This window comes from Amphibalanus amphitrite, unplaced genomic scaffold (assembly GCF_019059575.1).
Source record: "Amphibalanus amphitrite isolate SeventyFive unplaced genomic scaffold, NRLGWU_Aamphi_draft 000785F_arrow, whole genome shotgun sequence".
Classification (NCBI taxonomy): domain Eukaryota; kingdom Metazoa; phylum Arthropoda; class Thecostraca; order Balanomorpha; family Balanidae; genus Amphibalanus; species Amphibalanus amphitrite.
This window is the reverse complement of record NW_024882279.1, coordinates 111,621-127,712: the sequence shown is the minus strand read 5'-3', so window position 1 is coordinate 127,712 and position 16,092 is coordinate 111,621. Positions and strand designations below refer to the sequence as shown.

At 53.7% G+C, this 16,092-nt stretch overlaps 1 protein-coding gene across 3 annotated transcripts in view; it reads left to right on the top strand.

The window, feature by feature from the left end:
- Positions 1-16,092, top strand: part of LOC122366114 (death-associated protein kinase 1-like) — a 138,843-nt gene that overhangs the window by 11,435 nt on the left and 111,316 nt on the right. For all 3 annotated transcript variants that reach the window (XM_043337962.1, XM_043337963.1, XM_043337961.1), the window contains exon 2: positions 10,576-10,797. In XM_043337962.1, the coding sequence (XP_043193897.1) occupies positions 10,576-10,797 (222 nt within the window). The remainder of the gene's footprint in view (positions 1-10,575; positions 10,798-16,092) is intronic.

Below are 16,092 nucleotides of genomic sequence, written 5' to 3'. Positions count from 1 at the left end.
GCAGTGTTTTAATCAGCTGGTTAAAAACTGTGTTATGGCGCATCTGTTTCGATCCTTTATAACCTTGTGTTTGTTCCCGCGTTTGAGATGGGAGAGGATATTATATCGTTTTTATACATATTATTTGGTGACTTCTCAGGACAAGTGAGTTATTAACACATATTTTTACATGATTCGTATCTTACTCACGAGCCAAGCCATGGCGGATAGGAAAAAGCAGATGTTGATCTCGCTTCCTCAGTTAGGAACATGGCCAAATCTGTAGTTTTTTATATTGTGATTTATGACTAGCTATAGTTCACTTTAGGGTAATGTGGAAAATAAGAACGCTTGTGGTAAATGTGATTGCTGCTCACTGTGCAGTCTTCAGGAACACATTTCAGTAATTCAAGTTCTTTTTGACCTTGCTTTTTTGATGAATGTGTGTAGGCTTTTTGTAGGCAATACCTCTATGATTACAGGTGATATTTTAACAGCTGTAAACTGGAATTGAGTTTCAAAATTGTGGTATTTGTGGGGGCAACTCAGCCAAAATCAGGCTGCTGAAGTTTTGGTTGGACAATGGGTGGCTGCTGGGTGGGGCGGTAACTGAAATTGCCAAAATGTGGCATCTCATGTAGGGGTAAGCCAGAATCAAGAATGCAGGTTTTTTAGTATGCCGGTAATTTGGCGGTGTTTTTGCTTGGGGCGTGGTAGCATGCCGGTATCCCAGAAAATTTTTGTGGGGCGGGGCGGTGCCGGTAGCAGCCCATAGGGAAAACTTTGCAACTCTAGACTGCGCACGTGCGATTTCCAGATCTCGAGAACGGCTGGGCCGATTGCGCTCAAATTTGGTACACGGTTGGGGACCGGTTAGTAGGGTGCCGTGCAAAAGTCATTTTGGACCCCGTTTGCACGTGCGCACGTGCAGAATGCCGCTTCCAGATCTCAGGAACGGCTGGGCCGATTGCGTTCAAATTTGGCATACCGCTAGCACCAGTTAGAAGGGTGCTTTGCGCAAGCCCGTTGGAAGCACCCTCTCGCCCTTCCGCACGTGCAGGGCTCACTATCTCGCTCGCTCGTTCTTCGCCCAAAAGGCGTTTTACTGGTGATACGCACGATTGCCTTTTAGAATCGCGCACTGGAGTCATGGCATTCAGCTACAGAATCTCTGGTTTAATTTGAGCGTCTGTCGCAAGGTCATTGATTCAAGACGATGTCATTCGTCTCAAGACGGAGCTGTGCTGATATTGAAGGCTTGACGCTCCTGAAAAGATTACTGTCTTTGTATGCTCTAAAAGGATGCCGATATTTGCGGTTGAACAGATGCCATTGGACCGACTCTGGCGCTCCTGGTTGAAAAAGATGCCGGTGCGGCAGATGGCAAAGGCTTGCCCTCGGCTATGCCATGACATTAATCATGAGCCGCCTAACATAGCGTCAACCGGCTGTAAAACTCCATACACATTCGGTAACCAGTATGCACTCCCTTTGATATAAATGGGAGATCTGGGTCATGCAGGCTCTGTATTGGGAATCTGCCAATGACTTGAAGGCTGCCGGTCATAAAATGACATGACTCCAGTTTTTGTTTCCAAACATTTATGAGCTTCTGAAGAAGTAGCGCAAGTCAGCTCCCAATTCATTAGATAAATGCACATTTCATTGATTGCAACTCATGATTCCGTGGTCATTCAGAACCCAAAACACTAAAAATCAGACCACCAGCAGAAGAAATCCACTTGGACGGCATTCGCCATAAGCTCCCGTTCGGCGCGACTCTGCATTCCGGTCGTGCCCGGTGATATCTCAGTGGTCACTCCATGCAAAGTAGGCCGCCCGGGACCGTCGGCGGCCACCTTGGCAGTCTGAGCGCGTCTCCGACGACCGCCACTGCCGCTATACATTTGTCCAATGAACAGGCTGCAACCATCAGCTGCCATCACAATTCCAGTGGTTTCAGGCGGACGCCGCCGCGTATTGGAAAATAAGTCACGGATTGGGCGTGGCCTCAGCAACACAAAGCCTTCTTTACTATCGTTTTAGAGCGCCGAACTCGTTTATTGTATCGTTACTTAGTCATGATGCACGGAATATCTCGATAACGTCCGCTTCGATCTCGACTGAGCGCCGATTGCCGGTACGCCCAATTACGAGAGGGTGTGCTCCATGGTCTTTGGGGCGGGATTTACTCGCGGGGTTCCCTGGCAGTTGCCGCTCCGTGAAACTACAAACCACTCTCAACGAGCTCTTCACGAGGCCTCTTCAGTGACATTCAAAAAGCAAATAGAGCACGACATAGCTGAAGCAGCAACTCCGCTCGGTCTCACTGCATGCATGACGTCCATCGAGGCCCGGCTGGTCGTCCAGCGGACCGAGAATCGCATACCTCTACGTGCCGCGGCACAGCAGGGCCGCTTTCCAGGCGCGCCGACTGGTCAACGCCACTTGACGACAGTCGCTTTGCTCGCTGACGATCGGCGGCGGCTCAGCGACAGCGCTCTGGGGACTTTTTGCCGGCGCGCGCGACTCGGCGCGTGTTTTGTGCGAGCGGCGCGCACCTGTACTGGGACGCGTGTCGTCGAAGGAGGCGCGCGCAGGCTCGCGACCATGTGGGTGGTCGGATGGCCACATGCCTCAGTGGGACGCTGAGCGATCGGCGTAAGGTTGGCGTGGGTGCCCGAGTCGCGGCGAAGGCCCGGTGAAAGAGCCGAGAACGACTGTCACCGCGGTGAAAAACTAGACACATACCGGACACACACTGCGCCGATGCGAGCGGTTACGGTCAGAGTGCAGGCCTGGGCACATGAACCATGAGTTGAATCTTCTCGAGGTGACATTGGAACCTGAAGCGAAACCGATAGATTAATTAGAGAGGGAACGAGTGTGTTTTTATGACGCAATCTTCTTGCATTGGGTGACGCGGAGCTCATTGGACGTTCATGATTCATGAGATAAACATTCAGTCTACCTCACGTATCCTTGAGGCTGCACTTGTTGGCAAATAATTATCGACGATGGGTCCGGCACGTTTTGGTCATGCTCAACATCATCCTTGTGCTGGGTCATCACGGACGTGTCTGACTGGCAAAGAGCAGTTGGCTGGGGCTTCACGGCATGCATTGGCAACTGCACGCGACTAACTATAAGGTCCTTCTCGTGACCAATTTTCCACGACAATAGTCTCTGTTCGGAGCACGGTCGGTAGATATTTGCTGACAAGTTTGAAAGATGCATTACTGACACTGACCAACTACCTAGGAAACTTCGGTCCGGCAGCGTTGAAGCCCTTTCAGTTTTGCATGACACACTGTCCGATTCTGTGAGTTATTTCGGCCCAAATATGTCCTGGATGCGCCTGAAGGACTGGCAATTCTTCTCACTGCACGCAGAAAATATCTGCAAGGCTCGTATTGTGCTTTCACGACGTCTCCTTTGAGTGGCAGCGCAGTGATCTCTCCCATCCGCTCGGATCGGACCTTCTTGTCTTCTTGGCGGCAATGGCAGCAGTGATGGTCGTTGGACCTGCCCCGAGCAGTGGACGCTCCCGTGTCGCCTGTGTGCTCACTGAGGTCGCCGGTTAGCGCACATTTAGCTTCCACTTGGAAGTTCATTCCCATGCCAGTGTGGTGGTGACTCTCGTCTCTCTCTCTCTCTCTCTCTCTCTCTCTCTCTCTCTCTCTCTCTCTCTCTCTCTCTCTCTCTCTCTCTCTCTCTCTCTCTCTCTCTCTCTCTCTCTCTCTCTCTCTCTCTCTCTCTCTCTCTCTCTCTCTCTCTCTCTCTCTCTCTCTCTCTCTCTCTCTCTCTCTCTCTCTCTCTCTCTCTCTCTCTCTCTCTCTCTCTCTCTCTCTCCTTCTCTCCCTCCGTGGCCTGCTCGAACGGCACGGGAAGAAAGGTCCTGCATGTGACCTAACCTTTCCTCATTGGCATTCTGGAAGGTTGCGATTGGGGATATTTTCACGTTCTTTTAACGGGGCTATAAACTGATTCGGTCTTGGGAAGTACAGCTAACAGCTGCCCCAAGTGGGCGGCTATTAGGTATTGACGCAGTCGCCCCACCATGCACCCATCAGAGGACACGTTTCTGGCTACACGGGTGGCGTCACGGACCTGCCGCCGACCCGCAGGTACACAGGTCACGTGCCTCCGCACAGGCCGCGGGTACTCACCAAGGACGCAGTCACGTGCCAGGAGGGACATGGCTCCATCGTTCTGTTAACAAGGCAGAGGTGGACGTTGTGTTTTTCGTCATCAGACCCGCAGTTCGTTGTGAAAGGGAAACTTCTTTGTTGAAATTCGATAATTCATCTTTCCACTGACGATGCAATAGTCATAGCTGTGTATGCTACTTTGCATGCATATTTTAACACATTTATGGTCAATGTTTTCGCGATTGGAAGCATTTAACGGCCGTTTCTTACTGCTTGATTGCTTTCAGCAAGGTTCTTACGGTCTGACATGCATGCTACGGTACATACGCATTACCTACTTGGCTTGGTTCTATCAAGGCAGTTCCGCGGCGGGCGCTATTCCTTAGTTGGCACGACAAGGAGACGCCAGCGACTGTAATCCAAGTTGATGGTCGGTGTCGGTAACAAACCGTGCAGCAGGAGCTCCATCCACGACGTGAAGGGGTGACAACACGTGGCACGTGCCACCCTCTGAAGTGGTCATGCACCACAGCATTTGACCTTTGGCACACCATTTGCCACGATAGTCTTTGAGGATGCACATTAAAAAACGAGTGAAAGGGCTGTAATTAACTCTTAATATTTCAAATGATTACACTGATTGTACTGATTAGCCGGTATGGCGCTGTGCAATATATGCCAACTGTCCGTCCATTGCAGATCGTAGGCTGCACAGTGCGCTGTGCCTGTAGAACTGATAGCGTTACATTCCTCATCGCGCGAATCGAGTATCTTTAACCCTTAAGATAATCGGCTCGTGGTCACAACTCACAAGTGCTACTCAGTACTCAATGATTCATCACACACCGATACCCTATCTATCACAGCTGTACCGATAAGCTGCTCCTAACGGAAGAGACGGGTAACAAATATAGAACAGGCACTCAATCATCTGGCGACAAGGCGTTTGGTTTAAACGACCACGATACAAAAAGCGTCACGGAATCGCTACCTGCCCCACCATTCCTGACATTCCATTTATCCCTTCGTAGCTGAAAAATGCGATGTTTTATTTTTATCTCTTTGGAGCCAAAAGGGCGCCCACAGTGCATCCGTCAACTTTGACAACCGACATGTGACATATGGAGGTCGACGATGGGGTATAGCAGAGCCCTGTGATGTCGGACTGTGACGGGTGTGATGGGTTTGATGGCCGTTCGTTGAGAAGGGATGACGAGCATATGGAACTTTTCGAGGCCCTTTTAGATGGTGATATGGAGAGATTTTGCACAAAGTGTAACGAGGGAACAGGATCCCATGAAACAAGATCCCATGCCCGTTGCCCATGGGATGGAGAAGCGCAAACCTTCCACTGAAAAGTGTCATAATATCGACACCTTTTTTTTAAACCCCACATCTGCTCTCCCGTGAATTTCCGGGAGGCACGAAAGATCTCCTTTTAAAAGTGTCCAATCGTCCAATCCTGATCAAGTATGTGTGTTCGTAGGCCTGTTCTGGTATTGCTTTATCTGCCAAGACAGACAAACTTGAGAAAAATCGAGTGATTGTACATTTTTTGAAGGTCTCTAACCAACTTGTCTGAAATTCACCGGAGAACAAATGTGGGGTTTAAAAAAAGGTGTCGATATGAGATAAGCGTTTGAGTCGATGGACACCTGAAGATCTGACGGCCGGAGGTATGGTGGATGGGTAAACGGCGGATGGTCGGATGATGACGGGTGGTCCCTGTCTTCTGGTCAAGAAGGACTGCAGCAAAACAGCGAAGGTAATCCTACACAGAAATTCTAGAAATGTAAATCCCATGCATTAGATTTAATTGTGCTTTTTGATGGCTATGCATGCTTACACAAAATGGAGATAGAGATCAAAATTCAAGCTTAAAGCCTTCTGCCGTCAGAACTCCTTTGCCTTTATATGCCGGCTTTTAACAATATGAAAATCGACCTTCATTTCTAAATTTTGTAGGGAGCTTATAAATCACATCTCGTGGTTGTCGAGTGCTGTTTGCTGGTTTCGGAGAGACAACAGGGCCCCCCAGTGCTAACAACACACCAAAACACGCACTGGTGTAGTGCTGAGGAAACGGACAACTTTGGCTGCAAGTTCTCAGCACGCGTGCTGTGGTATCACGAAGGTGCAGGCCAGATCGCTCTTGTGGCAGAGACGAAGAGAGTGAAGGGGCCGAGGTTAGAGGGGCGGGGACAGTCGGAGGAATGATGGGTGCTTGACAGCTGGCACCGACGACCGGAACCTTGGGAGGTAAGGTTGTTATCGGACTAATCTGAACTGGCAGAGGGCAGCCCATGCCAATCCAAATTTCACGCCGGTAATGGTGTAAGCTCTCGATGAAAAGCGGCAGCTCTACGATCAACGGTTTTCACTTCCCCCTTTCCGTCATCTCATAACATCCCTCGCTATCTTATTTCATGGATCTACATTCTACATCTACATACTACCTCTCCTTATGCCAGCTCGTCATAGCTTCGCGCATTTGAATACTTTTTCCTTGAGGTTATTTTTCATTACATGGCATTTTTTCTCACGTAAGGCATAAGCTCGTCAGCAGATCATATGTTCTAAAGGCTGCCTTACACCATCACACCTCTCACAGGACGCCCCTTCCGGACGGAGCTGTGACCGACCGAGTCGACATCCGCCATGATTGGGTCGACGCGGCCACATCCGCCCCCGCCCCCGCCCCCGCCCCCGCCCACTCGCACGTCCGCCCCGACGTCGTCGCGGACCGCTGTTGGTGGGACAGGTCCGGTCGCCTCGCATAGTCGTTCAGGCGCTATGTGAACAATGCTCGCCGTTCGGTCGCTGCCCGTGTTTTTATAGTGACGGCTCTATTGCCGCCTACACGGCTGTTCGATGTTCGGGCCGAAAGTGGCTGCGGTAGCGACCCAGAAGATTGTGGAAGGGCCACGCAACGTGGCGGGTTTTCCAGACAACTTTTGACCCCGCTCCGGGCAGCACGAGAGCGAGTCTTTGACGACCCCACGACTGAGGCGAGTGGAGTTGTTTCTTCAGAGCGCGACTGGGCGGCGGCCTTCTGAAATTAAATTGTGAGCTGGCTTGCCTCAGCTGGGGCTCTGGGGTTCCTTTCCTTCACTGCTCGAGCTGTTCACCCAGCGTGTTGACCATGGCGTTGTTGAGCGTTTTCTCGCCGCTCGCCACCTGACCCCGGCCGTCGGTTGTTTAGGTGGCCCTGATGGTCGGCCGAGGCCCGCAGCGATCGGCACGTTACCCGTGATCAGATTTACCTCGGCACACGTCTAATTGCACGGCGCTCCGTCGGTGCGGCCATTACGGGCTAAATCGGCCGTTAGTGGCCGTTAGCCGTCGTTAATCGCCGTTAGTCGTCTTCGACTCTCGCACTCGAGAGGTCTTGCCCCGCCCGGCCCAAACTCACAGAGTTGAGTCAGGAGTCATTCAGGAATAGAAATCGGCGTTAAGCAGTGGAATGCGCAGCTAAATCGGGGTAAACTAGAAAACATTGACATAAACATTGAACTTATGGTGGTGTGGTTACGAAAATGATGTAGAACGGGTGTCAAATACTTATTCTTCGATGTGTTTCATCACAAAACTGCTGTCTCCCAAACAGCCGCCTCCACCAAATGTTTGTCGTCGGACGGTCCAATGGAGAGCTCCAGTCGGCAATTCCAGGTCTCCGCTGTGAATAAATGACGCCATTTGGAGCGGGGGCGTGTATCCACGCTGCGGCGCTGTCGGCGCGGCGTGCAGGCGGTCCGCCGGGACCGGCCGCGCCGACAGGCACTGTCGGCATGCGGCGCCGGCATTCCGCCACGACTGCCCGTGTTGCACAACGCTCCTGGCACGGGACGGCGGGATAAGTGCGCGCGGCAGAAAAGGGCTGTAATACCTGTAATAAAGCAGCGATTAGCTGACCTAATGGCCGCCCTGTCACGACATCAGAACAATTATTTGCAGGTAAGCTGTGCTGCCCCCCGCCGTTGCGGGTGAACGCCGCTGCGATTGCGGTTGTTTGTCAAAGCCCGGGCGTGCTCGATCGCTGCTCCCCGCTGAGGAGAGGCGCCGGACCCGGAGCTGGACCGATCCGGACCGGGTCGGCCGAGGGGCGTCGGTCGGCCGCCGCCCTTCGTGAGTCAGCGGCTCCGGGCGACGTCCCCCTCTCCGACCAACCCGTGTCACATCCGTGACCGTGCCGATCCGGCTATTTATTATTGACCGCGGCTATCTGTCGGGCTGGATCGGTCACGGTGACCGTCGGGGGAACGTCGGCGCGTGGTCGGCGCCCATCGATTCACGGCTAGACCGTGACGGTGCCGGCGCCACGGTGACCCCCGACCCTGCCGGGCCGCCGGCGGGGTCACCGAGCGGGTCCCGGTGACCGCGCGGCCCGGCTCTGTCATTTGTCGCCAGATCGACAGTCATCGGGGATGACAGTCCAAATGGGTCATGGGCGCCGCAGGCCTGTCTCCCCGGCGACCCGGCCTGGAATGTGCCGCATCAAGGCGTGGCCCCGCCGTCCCCAAGAGCCCTCGACAGATGGAGACTCCATCAGCAGTTCTGGTCGTCACCTTCGCCCGACAGTCTATCGCGCCGCCGCTGTGACACTATTTTAATCATGAAAATTGCAAATAATGAGTCACTTTATCAAGAGCTTGTCAGCGAAACAAGCGGCATTACTTTCATGGCTTATTATTAGCCCGATTACGGTATGACAGCCGCAAATGGCACCGACGAAGGGACGGAGATAAGTGTTGGGAAACACACCTCAGAGAGACAAGGGTGCGATTCAGTCACAGGCAGTCACGCTACCAGGTGCTCACTCAAACTCTCCAGAGCCCAATCTTGTGTAGCGCCGTGCATGCTCGCACCAAGTGTGAATCATTACTTCCTCGTCTGCCGCACGACTGTCTGGCAATGATAACGTCTTCCTGCTCAATTGAAGGTGCTGAATTAACCACACATTCACCTCTTGTCTAACAATTAAATGCGCATCCCTAAATCCATAAATGATAAAATAACGTTGTACGCTGTAAAATAGCTGTGTAAATGATTGAAAACTTTTTGTATTGAAAAATGAACCTTTTTGCTACTGTTCAGCCAACACCGCAATATTTACACATGCTTTGAAATCAGCAAGCAGCCTCGAAAGTGTTAGTGTCCCTTTTCATTGACCAATGACGCATCATGCAATTGTTGCAACTCGCCCTACGGCCTACATCCTGGCATTGCCATCCGTCCGCCCAACTGCACCCCGGCTGAAATCATTGCGTCACCTTCCGATATTGCTTCACTGCACACTCTTCTGGACACAGCTCCTTCCGGGTCCTCTACCCCTGCCCTTCCCATGGCCCCGCGCGCGCCTGCCGCATTCCGCAGACGAGGTGTCTCTGGCCAAATCGGGCTCGTCGGACGGCTGCACGCGCCCCTAAATCCGCCGGCTGTCCGGACGGCGCGTCCGACGATCCGACGATGTTTTACGACGCACTCTGCGGCGGCGGCGACGATGGTGGCGCGGCATTCGCCATGTGGCGTTTATGAGTGCGGAGACACTCGCGGCGCAGCGTTTTCCATGCGCCAGTCTGTGGCGATGCGACTGCGCGGCAAGCTCTGGCGCGGGATGCGATTGTGGCGCAGCAGTGATGGACGGTGCGCCATTCTGTGTCAAGGTCATGCTGCTGTCCTGGTCAGTTACTCTCGAAGGGGCACTTCCTATTGCATGTTTGGGGCGACAGTCTGGACAGGGGAAGAATGAGATTTGTAGCAGCATGCACGCAACCAAATCGCCATGAATGACGATGCACAGATCTGAATAAAAAGTAGTCAATCGCAGCCTGCAAGGCAAAGACCTTGTTGCTGAATATTTATTTCTCGCTTGATGATGACGGTGGAAAGGCGCAACGGCAGAAATCAGAATCATCAGCGATATCTCGTAGCGATTGCCTACGCCCTCCCAGTTCTGATGCCCATGAACCCCGCTGTGGAAGGGCAGCTTCTGAAGATGCATCCGAGGTTGACTTGCGTTTCTGGGTGGTGGCGTTGGTAATTTATGCGCTATTGTGAGGCACTTTGTCGACCGCCCACACGCACCAAATGCGGCAGCTGAGGCGACCGTTTTGTCGATTGATTTGGTGCGACATGTCAGACAAGCAGAGGGTGGACGCGGTCGTTCATCATATCTGAATAGCAAATCTCGTGTGTATGTATTCCAGAACAACTGCGACACTACACTGGTAAACGTTGACAGACATACGGACTGGCTCTTTACAACTCAGAAGACTAGTAAAACACATTCACAACTACTTGCGCAGTCACGTCTCTCCTCATTTGGCACCGTCCTCGCTTCTCCCACCTGATCACGTCACCAGGTTTTGACAATTCCTAGACCCTCGCTCCCTCCCATCTGCCTCCCCACGGCACCTCTCTGACCCCTGTGTTCCTCCTGTTTCAGCGGCCAGTTCGCCGTGGTGCGCCGCTGTCGGGAGAAGTCGTCTGCCACCGAGTTCGCCGCCAAGTTCATTAGGAAGCGTCGCGTGGCCTCGTCGAGACGCGGCCAGCCGATGGCAGATATCGAACAGGAGGTGGACCTGCTGATGCAGATGGCGCACCAGAACGTCATCAGTCTGCACGACGTCTTCGACAACGACGTCTACGTCATCCTCGTCCTCGAGCTGTGAGTACCTGCGAAGGGGAAATGGGATTTTATTAGGTTTGTTTTAACCAGGCGAAGGTAATGATCTAGTGGACCTGGTTGAATTAAAGCTTCATTCATTCATTCACATCTAAACACAACACACCATTGAGACAGCCGGTTTCCCAGCAAGGACCAAAAATAATGGATTCGGTCAGATGTTGACCTCACCGCTTCCGATAGCGTGCACTGCCCGCGACTTTTAAGGTAACAACATCGGATTCAGCCTGCGGTCAGCAATGCGCAGTCGTAGTCAGATTCGGGACGTGAATGAAATCAGCATAAATTCCACCAACTAAGTGCAAGTTGCGTCTGGACAGGACAGCTCGGGCCCTGAATGTCTCGGTGGCCATCACCACTGCAGGCCACCGGGTCTGCCAGGGGCTTAGCGCGCGGTCCGTTTGAAGGATGTCTGAGCCGGGCGGCGCCGGGCGCTGCGTCACGACCTCGGCCGACCTGTGGCGGCGGGGCGTCTGATGGTCGCTCCGTACCGGCACAGGGGCGAGTGATACCCATTCTTCCCCAGTGATATCGGGGTCGGGGAGTGGCAGAATCCTAGTCGGCGCTGAGAAACGCCCATTCTTTCCCTGTGGGATCATGACTTAGGAGCAGCGGTACGGCCCCGATTTGCTGACATGGCAAATTTGCAAGCCATTGCAAGCGTGTGCTTATTTTAGAGTCATTTTACCCATGTCGTAGCGCATTCCAGCAGGGTTCGGATATCTAAACAAATATTTCGATGACTTGGCGCTGTCTCTGCCGTCGTCGCCGCCCATCGATTTCTCGCGTCCGCTCCCCGGCCAATCATCCAGTTTCAACTCATAGCGGCGACGCGGCTATGGAAGGTTAGGACCCTGCCAGGGCGCCACCGAACGTGACCGTGGCTAATCGCCCCATCGACAGACGCAGGGCAGCCCTCGGAGGGGTGTCTGGGAGGGCGCGGGCCGCGGGACCGCCGGACCGTCGACTGGAGTGGCACGAACGGCAGTCGTCGACGGCGACGGGCGGCGAAAGGGTCGTAGAGTGAGCGAGAAGTTTCTAGAGCATCGGAAGAGTGTAGCGTAACTGTAGGAAGTGTCTCAGTGATCACCACAGTTCGTCCACAAGGCAAAGTCAGAAGTCTCAAGAAAGAAAAAAGTTCACCGACGGTGGGCACGTGACGGCCGCCCGTACCCAGGGCAGCGTCCAGCGGCCAGGTCCGGCCAGCCAGCGCTCGTTCCGCTGCACCACTACATTTCACTACAGTGACAGAGCGGAGACCGCAACTGCTGCAGAGGATTGCGGGTCCGGCACACTAACGCCGACCCGGCAGGTGAGGAGTATCGAGCACGTTACGGGTGGCACATACCACAGCGGGGAGTGGTTGGCATGGCAATACGGCGGTATCACGGAATCATACCGACGCGCGCCTATTCCGAGGTGTACTCAGCGAGCGCAGCCGTTTACGTAATCGTGCAGGGAGACGCGTAACACGGTATGCCCGTCATGCAGGGCCGTGCTATATGGTACCGTCACGCGCACTATGCGTGCTTGGTCTGCGCTGACTCCGCGGACAACCTACCGTCGTGGCAAAGTAGCCCTACTACACGCAGCACTCAACGGCTGCCAGCGCACCGCGCCATCTAGCACCACGGCTTCCGTGCTAGGCTCGGCCCCGGCGGACATTAGGTCCGCCGCCGACGCCTCGGCCCTCTGCAACTCAGGCACATATATCGGTCCGCCGCCGACGCATCGGCTACTCTGCAACACGATACATCAGGTCCGCCGCCGACGCCTCGGCCCCTCCGCAACACGGCAAGAACATGTACCGGGTCCGCCGCCGACGCCTCGGACCCTCTGCAATGCGGTAATAACTCATACCAACACGGTAAGAACACACAACGGGTCCGCCGCCGACGCCTCGGCCACACTGCATCTCATCCTCATACATCGGTCCGCCGCCGACGCCTCGGCCATTCTGCAACACGGAATGCACATACATCGGTCCGCCGCCGACGCCTCGGCCATTCTGCAACACGGAATGCACGTACATCGGTCCGCCGCCGACGCCTCGGCCATTCTGCCACACAGAATGCACTTACATCGGTCCGCCGCCGACGCCTCGGCCATTCTGCAACTCAGGCACTTACATCGGTCCGCCGCCGACGCCTCGGCCCTCTGCAGCACGGTAATGACTCATACCAACACGGTAAGAACACACAACGGGTCCGCCGCCGACGCCTCGGCCACACTGCATCTCATCCACATACATCGGTCCGCCGCCGACGCCTCGGCCACTCTGCAACTCAGGCACATACATCGGTCCGCCGCCGACGCCTCGGCCCCTCTGCAACACGGTAATAACTCATACTAACACTGCATACTGCATCTCATCCACATACATCGGTCCGCCGCCGACGCCTCGGCCATTCTGCAACACAGAATGCACATACATCGGTCCGCCGCCGACGCCTCGGCCCTCTGCAACGCAAGCACATACATCGGTCCGCCGCCGACGCCTCGGCCCTCTGCAACACGGTAATAACTCATACCAACACGGTAAGAACACATAACGGGTCCACCGCCGGAACCTCGGCCACACTGCATCTCATCCACATACATCGGTCCGCCGCCGACGCCTCGGCCATCTGCATCCCAGGTAATAACTGATACTAACACTACATACTGCATCTCATCCACATGCATCGGTCCGCCGCCGACGCCTCGGCCATTCTGCAACACGGAATGCACGTACATCGGTCCGCCGCCGACGCCTCGGCCATTCTGCTACACAGAATGCACATACATCGGTCCGCCGCCGACGCCTCGGCCATTCTGCAACACGGAATGCACATACATCGGTCCGCCGCCGACGCCTCGGCCATTCTGCAACACGGAATGCACATACATCGGTCCGCCGCCGACGCCTCGGCCATCTGCAACCCAGGTAATAACTCATACTAACACTACATACTGCATCTCATCCACATACATCGGTCCGCCGCCGACGCCTCGGCCATTCTGCAACACAGAATGCACATACATCGGTCCGCCGCCGACGCCTCGGCCCTCTGCAACGCAAGCACATACATCGGTCCGCCGCCGACGCCTCGGCCCTCTGCAACACGGTAATAACTCATACCAACACGGTAAGAACACATAACGGGTCCACCGCCGGAACCTCGGCCACACTGCATCTCATCCACATACATCGGTCCGCCGCCGACGCCTCGGTCATTCTGCAACACGGAACGCACATACATCGGTCCGCCGCCGACGCCTCGGCCATCTGCAACCCAGGTAATAACTCAGACTAACACTACATACTGCATCTCATCCACATGCATCGGTCCGCCGCCGACGCCTCGGCCATTCTGCAACACGGAATGCACATACATCGGTCCGCCGCCGACGCCTCGGCCCTCTGCAACACGGTAATAACTCATACTAACACTGCATATTGCATCTCATCCACATACATCGGTCCGCCGCCGACGCCTCGGCCATTCCGCAACACGGAATGCACATACATCGGTCCGCCGCCGACGCCTCGGCCATTCTGCAACACGGAATGCACATACATCGGTCCGCCGCCGACGCCTCGGCCATTCTGCAACACGAAATGCACATACATCGGTCCGCCGCCGACGCCTCGGCCATTCTGCAACACAGAATGCACATACATCGGTCCGCTGCCGACGCTTCGGCCCTCTGCAACACGGATTAACTCATACCAACACGGTAAGAACACATAACGGGTCCGCCGCCGACGCCTCGGCCACACTGCATCTCATCCACATACATCGGTCCGCCGCCGACGCCTCGGTCATTCTGCAACACGGAATGCACATACATCAGTCCGCCGCCGACGTCCCGGCCCTCTGCAACACGGCAATAATTCATACCTGGTCCGCCGCCAACGCCTCGGCAATACCGACTCCCGGGTAAAACGCCCCACGGCCTGGGCCAAGTAGCCCCTTACTCTAGACTAAAGATTTAACGTGGTAGTTTGCTAAATGTTATATGAGAGGTCCGTTAGACCTCGGGAGGCACGGCACTGAAATTAGCACATTCCATCCTATCAGGTGTGCAGCTATGACACTATTGTATGAGCAGGTTTCTCACCTGCCTCATAAGGCCAATTAATGAATTATTGCAATGCTTATGTTAACAAAATACTTCTTTTGCCTTCCAGTCGCTGAGAAAAATGCATACAAAGGCATAGAAACTTACTGTTCGCCAGCTACCAAACATTAGGAAAGGGGGTAGTCCGAACAGCACATGCGGTAAAACGCCCGATGGGGTTTTTGCCCCGCGACGTACTGGGGCGTTTTTATCCCATCACGTAATTCGGTCAGAAAACAGCGCCATGCGCTCTAGCAAGACATAATTTAACACGAATTAACCCGGCATTATAAGCGTTAGACAATAGTTGTTCAGAATACATAAAGTCGTTAACCTGACGTGGACCATAAAAGAACGCCACGATGCATCATCAGACAACAAAACATCAAAATTAAAAAAAAACATCTTTGGCTACATCTCCCTCAAGAGTTATCACAATTTCCTTCCAGTCGGCGCATATAACGATCATATAGTGCACGTTTTATAGAAGAGAGGATGGTTTCCCCAGAACCTTGCCAGTTCGGAGAACATCGGCGAGGCGTCTTACCCCGGCCGGGCGACTTGCTCCGGTCTACACTATCTCAGCAATTTGATACTTTACATCTGCTCCGCCGCCGACGCCTCGGCCACTGTTCAACTTGGCATGTACACATGACCCGTAGCCGACGCCTCGGTAGGGGAAAGTGGGGTAAGACGGTCAGGGTAGGTAAGACGGGCACCCCTTCTGCAGACCAAACCAATAGCGCTACGAGCAAGAAAAGTTAGGACCAGAATTGCCTTTCCCACTACACACCACCATTCAAGTCTGGTGAATTTGTGTTCAGTCGATAATCTTTTATTTTGATTTCTTTAAAACACTCATTTCATTGAAAACATCCATAATGTATTGTGCAAGCTTTTGTGTACAGCACTATAGAGTTAAAAACTCGCAATCACTTGTGGTACACTCATATGCCAACAGTGTTCATTTACGGCGGATTTGCTTTGTCTGCATCAAATTGTCCACAGCGAAAAATCGTGCTGAACTTCTGACATTGAGTTTGGGGTAAGACGGGCAACTATGAACCCAATGGGTCTGTAATGGTGAAAATATTTTTGTTGCTGTAGGAAAAAAGAAGCATTTCTAATAAGAATATGTTCGATTCCGATACTCACAGACATGTTAGCAATATT